This window comes from Stegodyphus dumicola, chromosome 11, assembly GCF_044657685.1.
Source record: "Stegodyphus dumicola isolate Sdum_Otavi_A_Nest chromosome 11, ASM4465768v1".
In the NCBI taxonomy this organism is placed as follows: Eukaryota; Metazoa; Arthropoda; class Arachnida; order Araneae; family Eresidae; genus Stegodyphus; species Stegodyphus dumicola.
The window spans coordinates 122,736,259-122,749,494 of record NC_140778.1 but is presented as its reverse complement, the minus strand read 5'-3'; the positions used below and the strand labels follow the sequence as shown (position 1 = coordinate 122,749,494).

The 13,236-nt window shown below is 33.2% G+C and overlaps 1 protein-coding gene across 3 annotated transcripts in view; it reads left to right on the top strand.

Annotated features, from left to right (window-relative positions):
• The window catches only part of LOC118192194 (uncharacterized), a 51,572-nt gene that overhangs the window by 22,344 nt on the left and 15,992 nt on the right, over positions 1-13,236 (top strand). For all 3 annotated transcript variants that reach the window (XR_015044128.1, XM_085827186.1, XM_035363097.2), the window contains one exon: positions 11,860-12,097. Coding sequence is in view for 2 of the 3 variants with exons in the window: in XM_085827186.1 (XP_085683312.1) it covers positions 11,860-12,097 (238 nt within the window). In the remaining variant the exon portion in view is untranslated. The remainder of the gene's footprint in view (positions 1-11,859; positions 12,098-13,236) is intronic.

Below are 13,236 nucleotides of genomic sequence, written 5' to 3'. Positions count from 1 at the left end.
AAACACATTAGTTTTTCAAGCGTTCTTTCAGAACTCTTTTCCTGTCCCTGTTCAGAAGTTCGACTCCGCTCCCAGGCACGTAGAATATTCTCAGGTAGGCACGACTCTACTAAAGGTCCCAAGAAATCAGCAAACTTTTCCTTGGTGCGTCCTAAGCTTTCCAGCGCTTGTAATTTACTTTCTATACTATCATAAAGTACTCCTAAGTCCGACGCCGTTCTGCCTGTTGTAGCATTCTTTGTAACAAGCCCAAGCAAATCTCTTACATAGATCTGCACCAGAAGGTCTTCTCTACCAAATCTTTCTTTCAGCTGCTCGATAGCTTTAGGATAATTCGCGGCGGTAACAGGAAAACTGTTCAAAAGTTGAGCTGCCTTTGAGCCAGGTACTGCACTTTGCACTAAGTACAAAAATTTATCTTCCGGCACAATATCCGCATCTTCATGAATTTTGGAGAATTGGCTCCAAAAGCCTAAAAATTCTCTTGCATCTCCAGAAAATTTTTTCAGCTCAAGCTTAGGAAGTTTGAACTTCCTGTTTTTATTTTCTTTAGGATCCGAAATCGAAACTGAAGCAATATCTGTAGTAACATTCGTCGAATTCAATTGTCCAATTTTATTCTGAAGTTTCACCTTTAAAGCTATAAAGGAATCTCTGTATCCTTCAGCCGTATTAAATTCATTTTCAAAATCGGCTTCCTTGGTTTGTTCTAAAACACTGCTTTGAGTACTGTCCAAGTGTTCAAATTTGTCAATTAGTTGCCCCAACAACACTTGCAATCTCTCAGGATCCGTACAAGTAGGCAATTCTTCTTCCACAATCTTCGTAGTTAACGTAAACGAAGTACGTTCACTTTTACGTTTTGCTTTTAACAACTCCATTTTAACAAAACGCCTAAATCAAAATTACTCGAAATCACACAAATGTCCTGTCGCGGACGCCAAACTTTTATGTTGAAACTAAATAACGTTTGCATAATCCGAGTTCAGAAAACAAAACATTTATTTTACATATTTTAAAGAAATAACGTTCTGAAACAACATGTTTCATCTACACAATCAATCGACGCTCTCACCAGAGCATTACGCCATCAAACTTGGCACACATCCAAAAGTTCAAATTGAAGAATTACAGAAGCGTTGTTGCCACACAAGAAAAGACATATAGTTACAGCTTCACACAATAATAAAACAAAAACACACTTTTGAAAAATAGACAATAATAATAAAAAATAGTAATAATAAAATTCTTAACAATATTTTCTCGATTATGCAACAATAATTTAAATACACTTTTTGGGTATGGAAATAGCAATTCCTTCTAGTTGCTACTGATATTCTGAAGCTTAATGTTACCAACTTGAACATAAATAGTCAATTTCTACATTTGGGGGTTAGGGGGGACATAGTATATTCTTGTTCATAAACCTACATACAGGAATGTATGACTTCCTTCAGATTTCACGATACAAGTTCCATAGCCTGAAATTTGAAATTCTCCGATATGGACTTTTTATGTTTTTGAGTGGGCATGAACTTATCTTTGACAAAGAAATTATTTATCAATAAAAACATCATTATGTAACTAAATACCCTTTTAGTTTGCTGAGAGCATCTTTTAGATTTTCTTATGATATCTTACCTAACTCACCTGTTATGTGAAACCTTTTGCTAGTGAAGCACAAAATTTCATATACTATATGAATACTTTCCAAGGCTTTTTCAAACTGACCAAAAGCTATCTAACATCTCAGAACAATAAAATGACTTATATAGTTCTTATTCTGTATCTACCTATAAGGATGTTAAAATTCTTTCCAATATTCCTGTTCTCAGCTTAAATTGAAAATTTTTGTACATGGATAAGATTGCTTTATAAAAAAATCCAGTATGAAAGAAATTTAAAGCATATTAATGACTTCATCTTAAACCTCACTTTCCTAGCTTATTGTGTTTTGCAAAAATAGGCTGCTCTCAGCAGCTAAATCTCTTTTTCAAACCTTCTAGCAATGTGATTTCTTATTTATATGGCTGTTCATTTTTTGAAAGAGTGTGGCATAGATTTGTTATGCTCAGGTTGAAGCAAATTTTGAGTGTTATTGCTGTTTTATACTGAAGAAAAATTTCTGCAATATTTAGTAACAATTAATATTATATAATGTGAAATCTTTAAATAAATGAAAAATCTTTTAAATTTTTGCTATATGTTAGTAACAGTGTACTTAAGTGAATTGCCTGAAAAAAAAGGGGGAAAGTTAAGCCATTTTATTCTTCAGGGATTTTTGATAGTATAAAATTCCTTTAGAAGGATTTTAAAATATTTTATTAGCATCAAGAATTTTTATCTGTATTAATACTGTGGATTTTTAGTGCTGGCTTTCAACAAATATTACAAGGCTGTTTATTATTCTTGAAATTTACAAGTTGAGAATTTAACATTTAGCTTCTTCACATTAAAATTTAAATTCTGAAAAATTAAAAAAAATTACTTTAAAAACTTTGTTGTATCATAAATTATAATACGACGTTTAGCTTAAGAGAGCTTCTCCTGACGCATGCGCCGTTCGCGTTTATCAGCGCGGTGATGAATGATGACGTAACTGTTTATTACGTATGTATGTATATGTATACCATTCTTACTTCTTCCCCCTTTTTTCTGTGCTGTACGTAACTATGTTTAAGTTAATCTCTGTCATTAAAAATGTTCATTGATATTACAATCTATTTAGGCTTATTTATTTCTTCAATGGTTATGGGCCCAGGAACGTTTCAACTGTGCCTAATTAGCAAAATACCTATTTTAAAATGAACATTTTGAAGTTTTCGAGCATTGAACTCTTAAGCCTAATTCAGTGCAAGAACTGTTACGTCTAATCAACGGTAAGAACTGATCAGCATTCAGTTAAGCCTATTTTTATAGCGCTCAATCTTGTTTTTATTTGGCTGTGAGAGACTGTATTACATTATGTCGCATTTGACTACTATAGAAAAGCTCGGAAAAGATAATTTTGACAGTTGGAAATTACAAATAGAAGCAGTATTGATTAAGAACGACCATTGGGATTATGTAACCGGTAAAGTGCTAAAACCTGCTGAAGGAACCGAAGACGAAAAGAAATGGCTCCAAGCTGATCAAAAAGCTCGCGCAGATATAATTCTTGCTATTAATCCTAGTGAACTGTGTCATATAAAGCATTGTGTGACATCAAATGCTGTGTGGAATAAACTCAAAGCCGTATATGAATCGAAAGGACCTGCGAAGAAGGCTACATTATTAAAACAGCTTTTATTTAGAAAAATGGCGGAAAGCGAAACGATGTCTGAACATTTGAATAATTTCTTCGAAATAGTTGATAAGCTTAAACAAATGGAAATTGACATAGCTGATGATTTATTATCGATTCTTTTGCTCTACAGTATTCCAGAAAATTTTGAAAATTTTAGATGCGCCGTCGAATCAAGAGATCAGTTACCTAGTCCCGAATCTTTGAAAATCAAAATGTTAGAAGAATGGGAAGCAAGAAAAAGGAAATCATCTCAAGATTCACAGAATGCATACTATACTGATTATAAAAGAAGAAATCAAGAACAGAAGAAAAAGGAAAAATGGAAGGTAAATTCAAACAAAAATTTTCCTGCTGAAAGAAATTTTCGAAACTTGAAGTGTAATTACTGCTCGAAAATTGGGCACAAGGCATCTGAATGCAGAAAGAAAATAGCTGATAGAAAATATGCACAATCAAATAGGGGAAATCAAGGTTCTATGATGGCTTCTAATTATGAAGAGCAGATTAGTTTAGCAGTAAACAATGTTTATCAGAAGATCTCCTCATGGTGCTTAGATAGTGGCTGTACATCTCACATGTGCAATGACAGAAGGTTATTTTCAGAATTTCACCCTCGAACGAATTCAACCATAAAGTTAGCAGTTAACAAAACAGCAAAAATTACAGGAATTGGAACTGTCCTTATAGCAGTACCTAACGGAAATAAGACAATTAAACTTACGCTCAAAAATGTGTTATGTGTTCCGGAATTAAAATGTAATTTGCTGTCAACATCTAAAGCTACTGCAAATAATCGTTCAGTGATTTTTACAGAACGACATGCTAGAATAATAGAACCAAATGGATCTATACTAGTGCAGGCTATTCGTCATGGTGATCTTTATTATATACATCCAAGCACTGAAACAGCTGCAATAGCACAGGTAAGTGATTTTGTAAAGTGGCATCTTAAATTAGGTCATTTAAATGAGTCTGATTTGAAAAGACTTAAGTCTGATAACATGGTTAGAAATTTAAATTTTAATAACACGGAATCTCTAAAAGACTGCAAAGTCTGTATCCGAGGTAAACAAACTGTGCAACCTTTTAAAAAAGAATCAAAATTTCAAAGTAATGAATTACTGAACTTGATTCACTCAGATTTGTGTGGACCTATGAGAGTCCCATCCCATGCTGGTTCGCGTTATTTTGTTACTTTCATAGACGACAAATCGCGTTATGTCGAAGTCAGTTTTCTTAAAACTAAAGATGAAGTGAAAAATGCATTCATTAAATACAAAGCTGCGGTCGAAAATCGTCTAGGAAAGAAAATAAAAATCCTTCGGACTGATAACGGTCTCGAATATCTCGGAGAAGAATTTAATAAATATATTCAAGAATGCGGGATTAAACGAGAATTCTCTGCACCAATGACTCCTCAACAGAATTCGAGAGCTGAACGCATGAACCGCACTTTAACTGAAATGGCCAGATGTTTGTTACTACAAAGTAATCTTCCCCAATCCTTTTGGGCTGAAGCCTTGAACTGTGCTGTTTATATTCGTAATTGTTGCCCAAATCGAAGCCTGGGAGTAAACAAAACACCTTATGAATTATTTTTTGGCATCAAGCCAACTGTATCTCACTTCAAAGTATTCGGACAGAAATGTTTTGTACTTAATAAAAGGTCTAAAGGGAAATTCGATCCTCGATCAGAAGAACATATATTTGTAGGATACTCAAATGAATCGAAAGCATACAGGCTGTGGAATAAAATTTCCAGAAAAATCGTTATAAGCCGAGATGTTAGATTCATTGATGAATTTGAAAACTGTACTAATTATGATAAAGATTTAGAAGTTTTATTTCTCGAAAATATTCCTGATAAAAAGAAGGAAGAACCTCTGAATGTAAATCAATTATCGGCTGATGAAATAACGGAAGACCCCTCAAATATGGCAGAAGCATCTGCTGAATCATCTGATAATGAAGATTCTGATTCCGAAGCACTACCTGAAATGCAGATTAAAAGGGGGGGGCAGGTCGTCCAAAGAAAGTCAAGACTGGGAAGCCAGGAAGACCAAAAAAGGAGTACCACAGTATAAACATAGAAAAGGAAGAAGCACAAATTGCTGAAGAAGATACAAATCCGACATTAGAAGAAGCATTAAATGGAAGTTATGCTGAAGAATGGAATAAGGCTATGCCAAGTGAGTATGAAGCACTTGTTAAAAATGGTGCATGGAAATTAGTAAAGCGACCACACAACAAAAAGGTAATAGGATGTCGCTGGGTTCTTAGAATGAAATATAATGCAGATGGAACAGTTCAAAAGAGAAAAGCTCGATTGGTTGCTAGAGGATTTGCACAGGAACCTGGAATTGATTTTAATGAAACATTTGCTCCAGTAGCCAGAGCAAGCTCTATAAGAACTGTGATTGCATACAGTGCTGAACAAGACCTTATGTTACATCAACTAGATTTTGTTATGGCTTATGTTAACGGAGATTTAAAAGAAGAAATTTTCATGGAACAAGCTAAAGGTTTTGAAGACCAAAATAATCCTGATTATGTTTATGCTTTGCAAAAGTCTCTTTATGGTTTGAAACAAAGTGGAAGACAGTGGTATGAAAAATTAGACAAAAAACTCAAAAACTTTGGATTACAACCATTACAATCAGATAAGTGTGTATACAGGATGAAAACATCTCAAGGTGAGTTAATTCTAATTTTATATGTTGATGACTTAATAATAGCAACAAATAGCTGTGATTTATATGCTGAACTTAAAGGTTATCTTTCTAAAGAATTTCATGTTAAAGATTTAGGCAAACTTCATTATTGTCTTGGAATAGAATTTAATCAAGATGTAAATAATAATTCTATTAGTTTATCTCAGCAGAAATATGTTGATAATATTCTACGAAGGTTTAATATGCAAGATGCAAAACCAGTAGCAACTCCTTTAGATCCTAGTGTAAAATTAAGTAAAGAAATGTGTCCTTCTGAAACCGAAAAGGAAGAAGTGAACAATATACCTTATCGCCGTCTAATTGGTTCGCTTATGTATCTTTCTGTGTTTACTAGGCCGGATATTACATATGCCGTCAGTTACCTGAGCCAATTTAATAACAATCCTGGAAAATTATACTGGTTGGCTGCAAAGCGCGTTCTTCGATACTTAAAAGGAACTAAAAATTATTGTTTAAAATTTCGAAAGACTGGAAAAGCACTTATTGGATATACCGATGCCGACTGGGCGTCTGATGTTAATACTAGAAAATCGTATACAGGTTACCTATTCAAGCTAGCTGGAAATCCGATAACATGGGAATCACGAAAGCAACAAACTGTTGCATTATCAAGTACTGAAGCAGAGTACATCAGTCTTTCAGAAAGTGCCAAAGAAGCAGTTTATTTACGTCGTTTTCTTAAAGAATTAAATTTTACTGCTGATTATCCAACCATTATATATTGTGATAATCAAGGTGCACAGAAGCTTATGAAAAATGCTGTTTATCACTCACGCACTAAACACATAGATATTAGACATCATTTCATTCGTGAAATTTATGAAAGAAATGAAATAGACGTTAAATATGTGCCAACAGAGAAAATGCCTGCTGATGTACTGACAAAAACATTGACTGCTTCGAAATATTCTAAGTGTTGTAAATTAATTGGAATAACTATAAATGATTAATGTTTATTTTTTTTTCAGCCGCCAAACGTCGAAAGGGGGATTGTTGTATCATAAATTATAATACGACGTTTAGCTTAAGAGAGCTTCTCCTGACGCATGCGCCGTTCGCGTTTATCCGCGCGGTGATGAATGATGACGTAACTGTTTATTACGTATGTATGTATATGTATACCATTCTTACTTCTTCCCCCTTTTTTCTGTGCTGTACGTAACTATGTTTAAGTTAATCTCTGTCATTAAAAATGTTCATTGATATTACAATCTATTTAGGCTTATTTATTTCTTCAATGGTTATGGGCCCAGGAACGTTTCAACTGTGCCTAATTAGCAAAATACCTATTTTAAAATGAACATTTTGAAGTTTTTGAGCATTGAACTCTTAAGCCTAATTCAGTGCAAGAACTGTTACGTCTAATCAACGGTAAGAACTGATCAGCGTTCAGTTAAGCCTATTTTTATAGCGCTCAATCTTGTTTTTATTTGGCTGTGAGAGACTGTATTACATTATGTCGCATTTGACTACTATAGAAAAGCTCGGAAAAGATAATTTTGACAGTTGGAAATTACAAATAGAAGCAGTATTGATTAAGAACGACCATTGGGATTATGTAACCGGTAAAGTGCTAAAACCTGCTGAAGGAACCGAAGACGAAAAGAAATGGCTCCAAGCTGATCAAAAAGCTCGCGCAGATATAATTCTTGCTATTAATCCTAGTGAACTGTGTCATATAAAGCATTGTGTGACATCAAATGCTGTGTGGAATAAACTCAAAGCCGTATATGAATCGAAAGGACCTGCGAAGAAGGCTACATTATTAAAACAGCTTTTATTTAGAAAAATGGCGGAAAGCGAAACGATGTCTGAACATTTGAATAATTTCTTCGAAATAGTTGATAAGCTTAAACAAATGGAAATTGACATAGCTGATGATTTATTATCGATTCTTTTGCTCTACAGTATTCCAGAAAATTTTGAAAATTTTAGATGCGCCATCGAATCAAGAGATCAGTTACCTAGTCCCGAATCTTTGAAAATCAAAATGTTAGAAGAATGGGAAGCAAGAAAAAGGAAATCATCTCAAGATTCACAGAATGCATACTATACTGATTATAAAAGAAGAAATCAAGAACAGAAGAAAAAGGAAAAATGGAAGGTAAATTCAAACAAAAATTTTCCTGCTGAAAGAAATTTTCGAAACTTGAAGTGTAATTACTGCTCGAAAATTGGGCACAAGGCATCTGAATGCAGAAAGAAAATAGCTGATAGAAAATATGCACAATCAAATAGGGGAAATCAAGGTTCTATGATGGCTTCTAATTATGAAGAGCAGATTAGTTTAGCAGTAAACAATGTTTATCAGAAGATCTCCTCATGGTGCTTAGATAGTGGCTGTACATCTCACATGTGCAATGACAGAAGGTTATTTTCAGAATTTCACCCTCGAACGAATTCAACCATAAAGTTAGCAGTTAACAAAACAGCAAAAATTACAGGAATTGGAACTGTCCTTATAACAGTACCTAACGGAAATAAGACAATTAAACTTACGCTCAAAAATGTGTTATGTGTTCCGGAATTAAAATGTAATTTGCTGTCAGCATCTAAAGCTACTGCAAATAATCGTTCAGTGATTTTTACAGAACGACATGCTAGAATAATAGAACCAAATGGATCTATACTAGTGCAGGCTATTCGTCATGGTGATCTTTATTATATACATCCAAGCACTGAAACAGCTGCAATAGCACAGGTAAGTGATTTTGTAAAGTGGCATCTTAAATTAGGTCATTTAAATGAGTCTGATTTGAAAAGACTTAAGTCTGATAACATGGTTAGAAATTTAAATTTTAATAACACGGAATCTCTAAAAGACTGCAAAGTCTGTATCCGAGGTAAACAAACTGTGCAACCTTTTCAAAAAGAATCAAAATTTCAAAGTAATGAATTACTGAACTTGATTCACTCAGATTTGTGTGGACCTATGAGAGTCCTATCCCATGCTGGTTCGCGTTATTTTGTTACTTTCATAGACGACAAATCGCGTTATGTCGAAGTCAGTTTTCTTAAAACTAAAGATGAAGTGAAAAATGCATTCATTAAATACAAAGCTGCGGTCGAAAATCGTCTAGGAAAGAAAATAAAAATCCTTCGGACTGATAATGGTCTCGAATATCTCGGAGAAGAATTTAATAAATATATTCAAGAATGCGGGATTAAACGAGAATTCTCTGCACCAATGACTCCTCAACAGAATTCGAGAGCTGAACGCATGAACCGCACTTTAACTGAAATGGCCAGATGTTTGTTACTACAAAGTAATCTTCCCCAATCCTTTTGGGCTGAAGCCTTGAACTGTGCTGTTTATATTCGTAATTGTTGCCCAAATCGAAGCCTGGGAGTAAACAAAACACCTTATGAATTATTTTTTGGCATCAAGCCAACTGTATCTCACTTCAAAGTATTCGGACAGAAATGTTTTGTACTTAATAAAAGGTCTAAAGGGAAATTCGATCCTCGATCAGAAGAACATATATTTGTAGGATACTCAAATGAATCGAAAGCATACAGGCTGTGGAATAAAATTTCCAGAAAAATCGTTATAAGCCGAGATGTTAGATTCATTGATGAATTTGAAAACTGTACTAATTATGATAAAGATTTAGAAGTTTTATTTCTCGAAAATATTCCTGATAAAAAGAAGGAAGAACCTCTGAATGTAAATCAATTATCGGCTGATGAAATAACGGAAGACCCCTCAAATATGGCAGAAGCATCTGCTGAATCATCTGATAATGAAGATTCTGATTCCGAAGCACTACCTGAAATGCAGATTAAAAGGGGGGGCAGGTCGTCCAAAGAAAGTCAAGACTGGGAAGCCAGGAAGACCAAAAAAGGAGTACCACAGTATAAACATAGAAAAGGAAGAAGCACAAATTGCTGAAGAAGATACAAATCCGACATTAGAAGAAGCATTAAATGGAAGTTATGCTGAAGAATGGAATAAGGCTATGCCAAGTGAGTATGAAGCACTTGTTAAAAATGGTGCATGGAAATTAGTAAAGCGACCACACAACAAAAAGGTAATAGGATGTCGCTGGGTTCTTAGAATGAAATATAATGCAGATGGAACAGTTCAAAAGAGAAAAGCTCGATTGGTTGCTAGAGGATTTGCACAGGAACCTGGAATTGATTTTAATGAAACATTTGCTCCAGTAGCCAGAGCAAGCTCTATAAGAACTGTGATTGCATACAGTGCTGAACAAGACCTTATGTTACATCAACTAGATTTTGTTATGGCTTATGTTAACGGAGATTTAAAAGAAGAAATTTTCATGGAACAAGCTAAAGGTTTTGAAGACCAAAATAATCCTGATTATGTTTATGCTTTGCAAAAGTCTCTTTATGGTTTGAAACAAAGTGGAAGACAGTGGTATGAAAAATTAGACAAAAAACTCAAAAACTTTGGATTACAACCATTACAATCAGATAAGTGTGTATATAGGATGAAAACATCTCAAGGTGAGTTAATTCTAATTTTATATGTTGATGACTTAATAATAGCAACAAATAGCTGTGATTTATATGCTGAACTTAAAGGTTATCTTTCTAAAGAATTTCATGTTAAAGATTTAGGCAAACTTCATTATTGTCTTGGAATAGAATTTAATCAAGATGTAAATAATAATTCTATTAGTTTATCTCAGCAGAAATATGTTGATAATATTCTACGAAGGTTTAATATGCAAGATGCAAAACCAGTAGCAACTCCTTTAGATCCTAGTGTAAAATTAAGTAAAGAAATGTGTCCTTCTGAAACCGAAAAGGAAGAAGTGAACAATATACCTTATCGCCGTCTAATTGGTTCGCTTATGTATCTTTCTGTGTTTACTAGGCCGGATATTACATATGCCGTCAGTTACCTGAGCCAATTTAATAACAATCCTGGAAAATTATACTGGTTGGCTGCAAAGCGCGTTCTTCGATACTTAAAAGGAACTAAAAATTATTGTTTAAAATTTCGAAAGACTGGAAAAGCACTTATTGGATATACCGATGCCGACTGGGCGTCTGATGTTAATACTAGAAAATCGTATACAGGTTACCTATTCAAGCTAGCTGGAAATCCGATAACATGGGAATCACGAAAGCAACAAACTGTTGCATTATCAAGTACTGAAGCAGAGTACATCAGTCTTTCAGAAAGTGCCAAAGAAGCAGTTTATTTACGTCGTTTTCTTAAAGAATTAAATTTTACTGCTGATTATCCAACCATTATATATTGTGATAATCAAGGTGCACAGAAGCTTATGAAAAATGCTGTTTATCACTCATGCACTAAACACATAGATATTAGACATCATTTCATTCGTGAAATTTATGAAAGAAATGAAATAGACGTTAAATATGTGCCAACAGAGAAAATGCCTGCTGATGTACTGACAAAAACATTGACTGCTTCGAAATATTCTAAGTGTTGTAAATTAATTGGAATAACTATAAATGATTAATGTTTATTTTTTTTTCAGCCGCCAAACGTCGAAAGGGGGATTGTTGTATCATAAATTATAATACGACGTTTAGCTTAAGAGAGCTTCTCCTGACGCATGCGCCGTTCGCGTTTATCCGCGCGGTGATGAATGATGACATAACTGTTTATTACGTATGTATGTATATGTATACCATTCTTACTTCTTTCCCCTTTTTTCTCTGCTGTACGCAACTATGTTTAAGTTAATCTCTGTCATTAAAAATGTTCATTGATATTACAATCTATTTAGGCTTATTTATTTCTTCAAACTTACTTCCTTTTTTTTTTTTTTTTTTTTTTCTGAGAGAGAGAGAGAAAGAAAGGCTTTAAAACTTTATGCTAATTTGTTTTCTGTATTCTAGATACTGGATCCAAAAATATCAGTGAAAAACTCAAGAAGGCTTCTTTAAAAGTTGTCCCCAATAAGAAACTTACTCAGAGCTTTAAACATGTTTCTATTCGTACTGAAGTTAGATCTCCTGATGATTCTTTTGCTCCCCAGAATTTCTTGTTTGAGCCACCGAAAGGGTTATCTTTTTATTGCTTTAAAAAGAAACAACCATTTGTCATGTTGGATGAAAAAAGGCTTGACAGACGAACGTAAGCTTGAACTTGAGTTTTTTTAAAAAAAATTTTTTATTTAAAAAGAAAGGCTTATGTGAAATACCATAGTTATCTTGTAATGAGTATTTCCTATTAATTGCAGCTTCATGTATTATTTTTATATAGCATATTTACATCTTAAATTACGTTTAGCTGAACAAAAGAGAGAAAAAAAAAAAGGAGTTTATAAGAATATCTTATTACCATTACGTTCTCCATGCTTTAATCTTTTATATAATTCAAGCCATTCTTAAGATAAAATACTGCACTAATTATCCTCAAGAAAGAATCAAGAATTTGCTACACTACTCAATAACCTATTTGCATTCTAAACAAGAATTTGCTACACTACTCAATAACCTATTTTCATACTAATCAAGAATTTGCTACACTACTCAATAACCTATTTGCATACTAATCAAGAATTTGCTACGTGTCCATTTAGTTTGTTCCAAATTTAACCTTTTGCTTGTTTATTGCTGAGCTGATATTGAGCAAGAAATTATTTTAGATGAATGAAAGAATGAAACTTGCATTTTACTGCTTTTATTTCTAACAAAATGATTTTTTTTAATATCATAAATTTTAATTGAAATATTTTATCAGTACCAAAATTACATTAAATAAGAAAGGAGATCCTAATTTATTATTATTGCAAACCCATGGCTGGGGAGGGCCCAATTTTGCTAAGTACTTATTCTAGTTCATATCTAATTCATATCTTCTGCATGATATATAGGAGAAAAGGCTTTAAATTTCAGATTAGGTAAAGGTAATATGTAAATAATAGTAAATACCTTTTCCCCCCTTACTTTTCTTTTCTTTCCCTCCTTTTTTCTAAAGAACTTTAGAAAGCTGTTATTTTTTATATGTATAGCTTTTCTATAAAATTAATAATACAGGTTAGAATTTTGCCTAATTTTAAAATGAACGTTTTATCTGTTTAAGCTGCAAAACTTTTATCTCAACTGTTATGCTAGTTACAGTATATGAATTAATTAAACATTTTCATTTTCTAAAATTTGTATCCAATATTTGTAACTCATTTTACTTACATAGAAAATTATGTCAATATAATGATTGTAAATAAAATATCAGTATGAAATTAGTCTCTAATTCAAAGTTTAAAATTATTT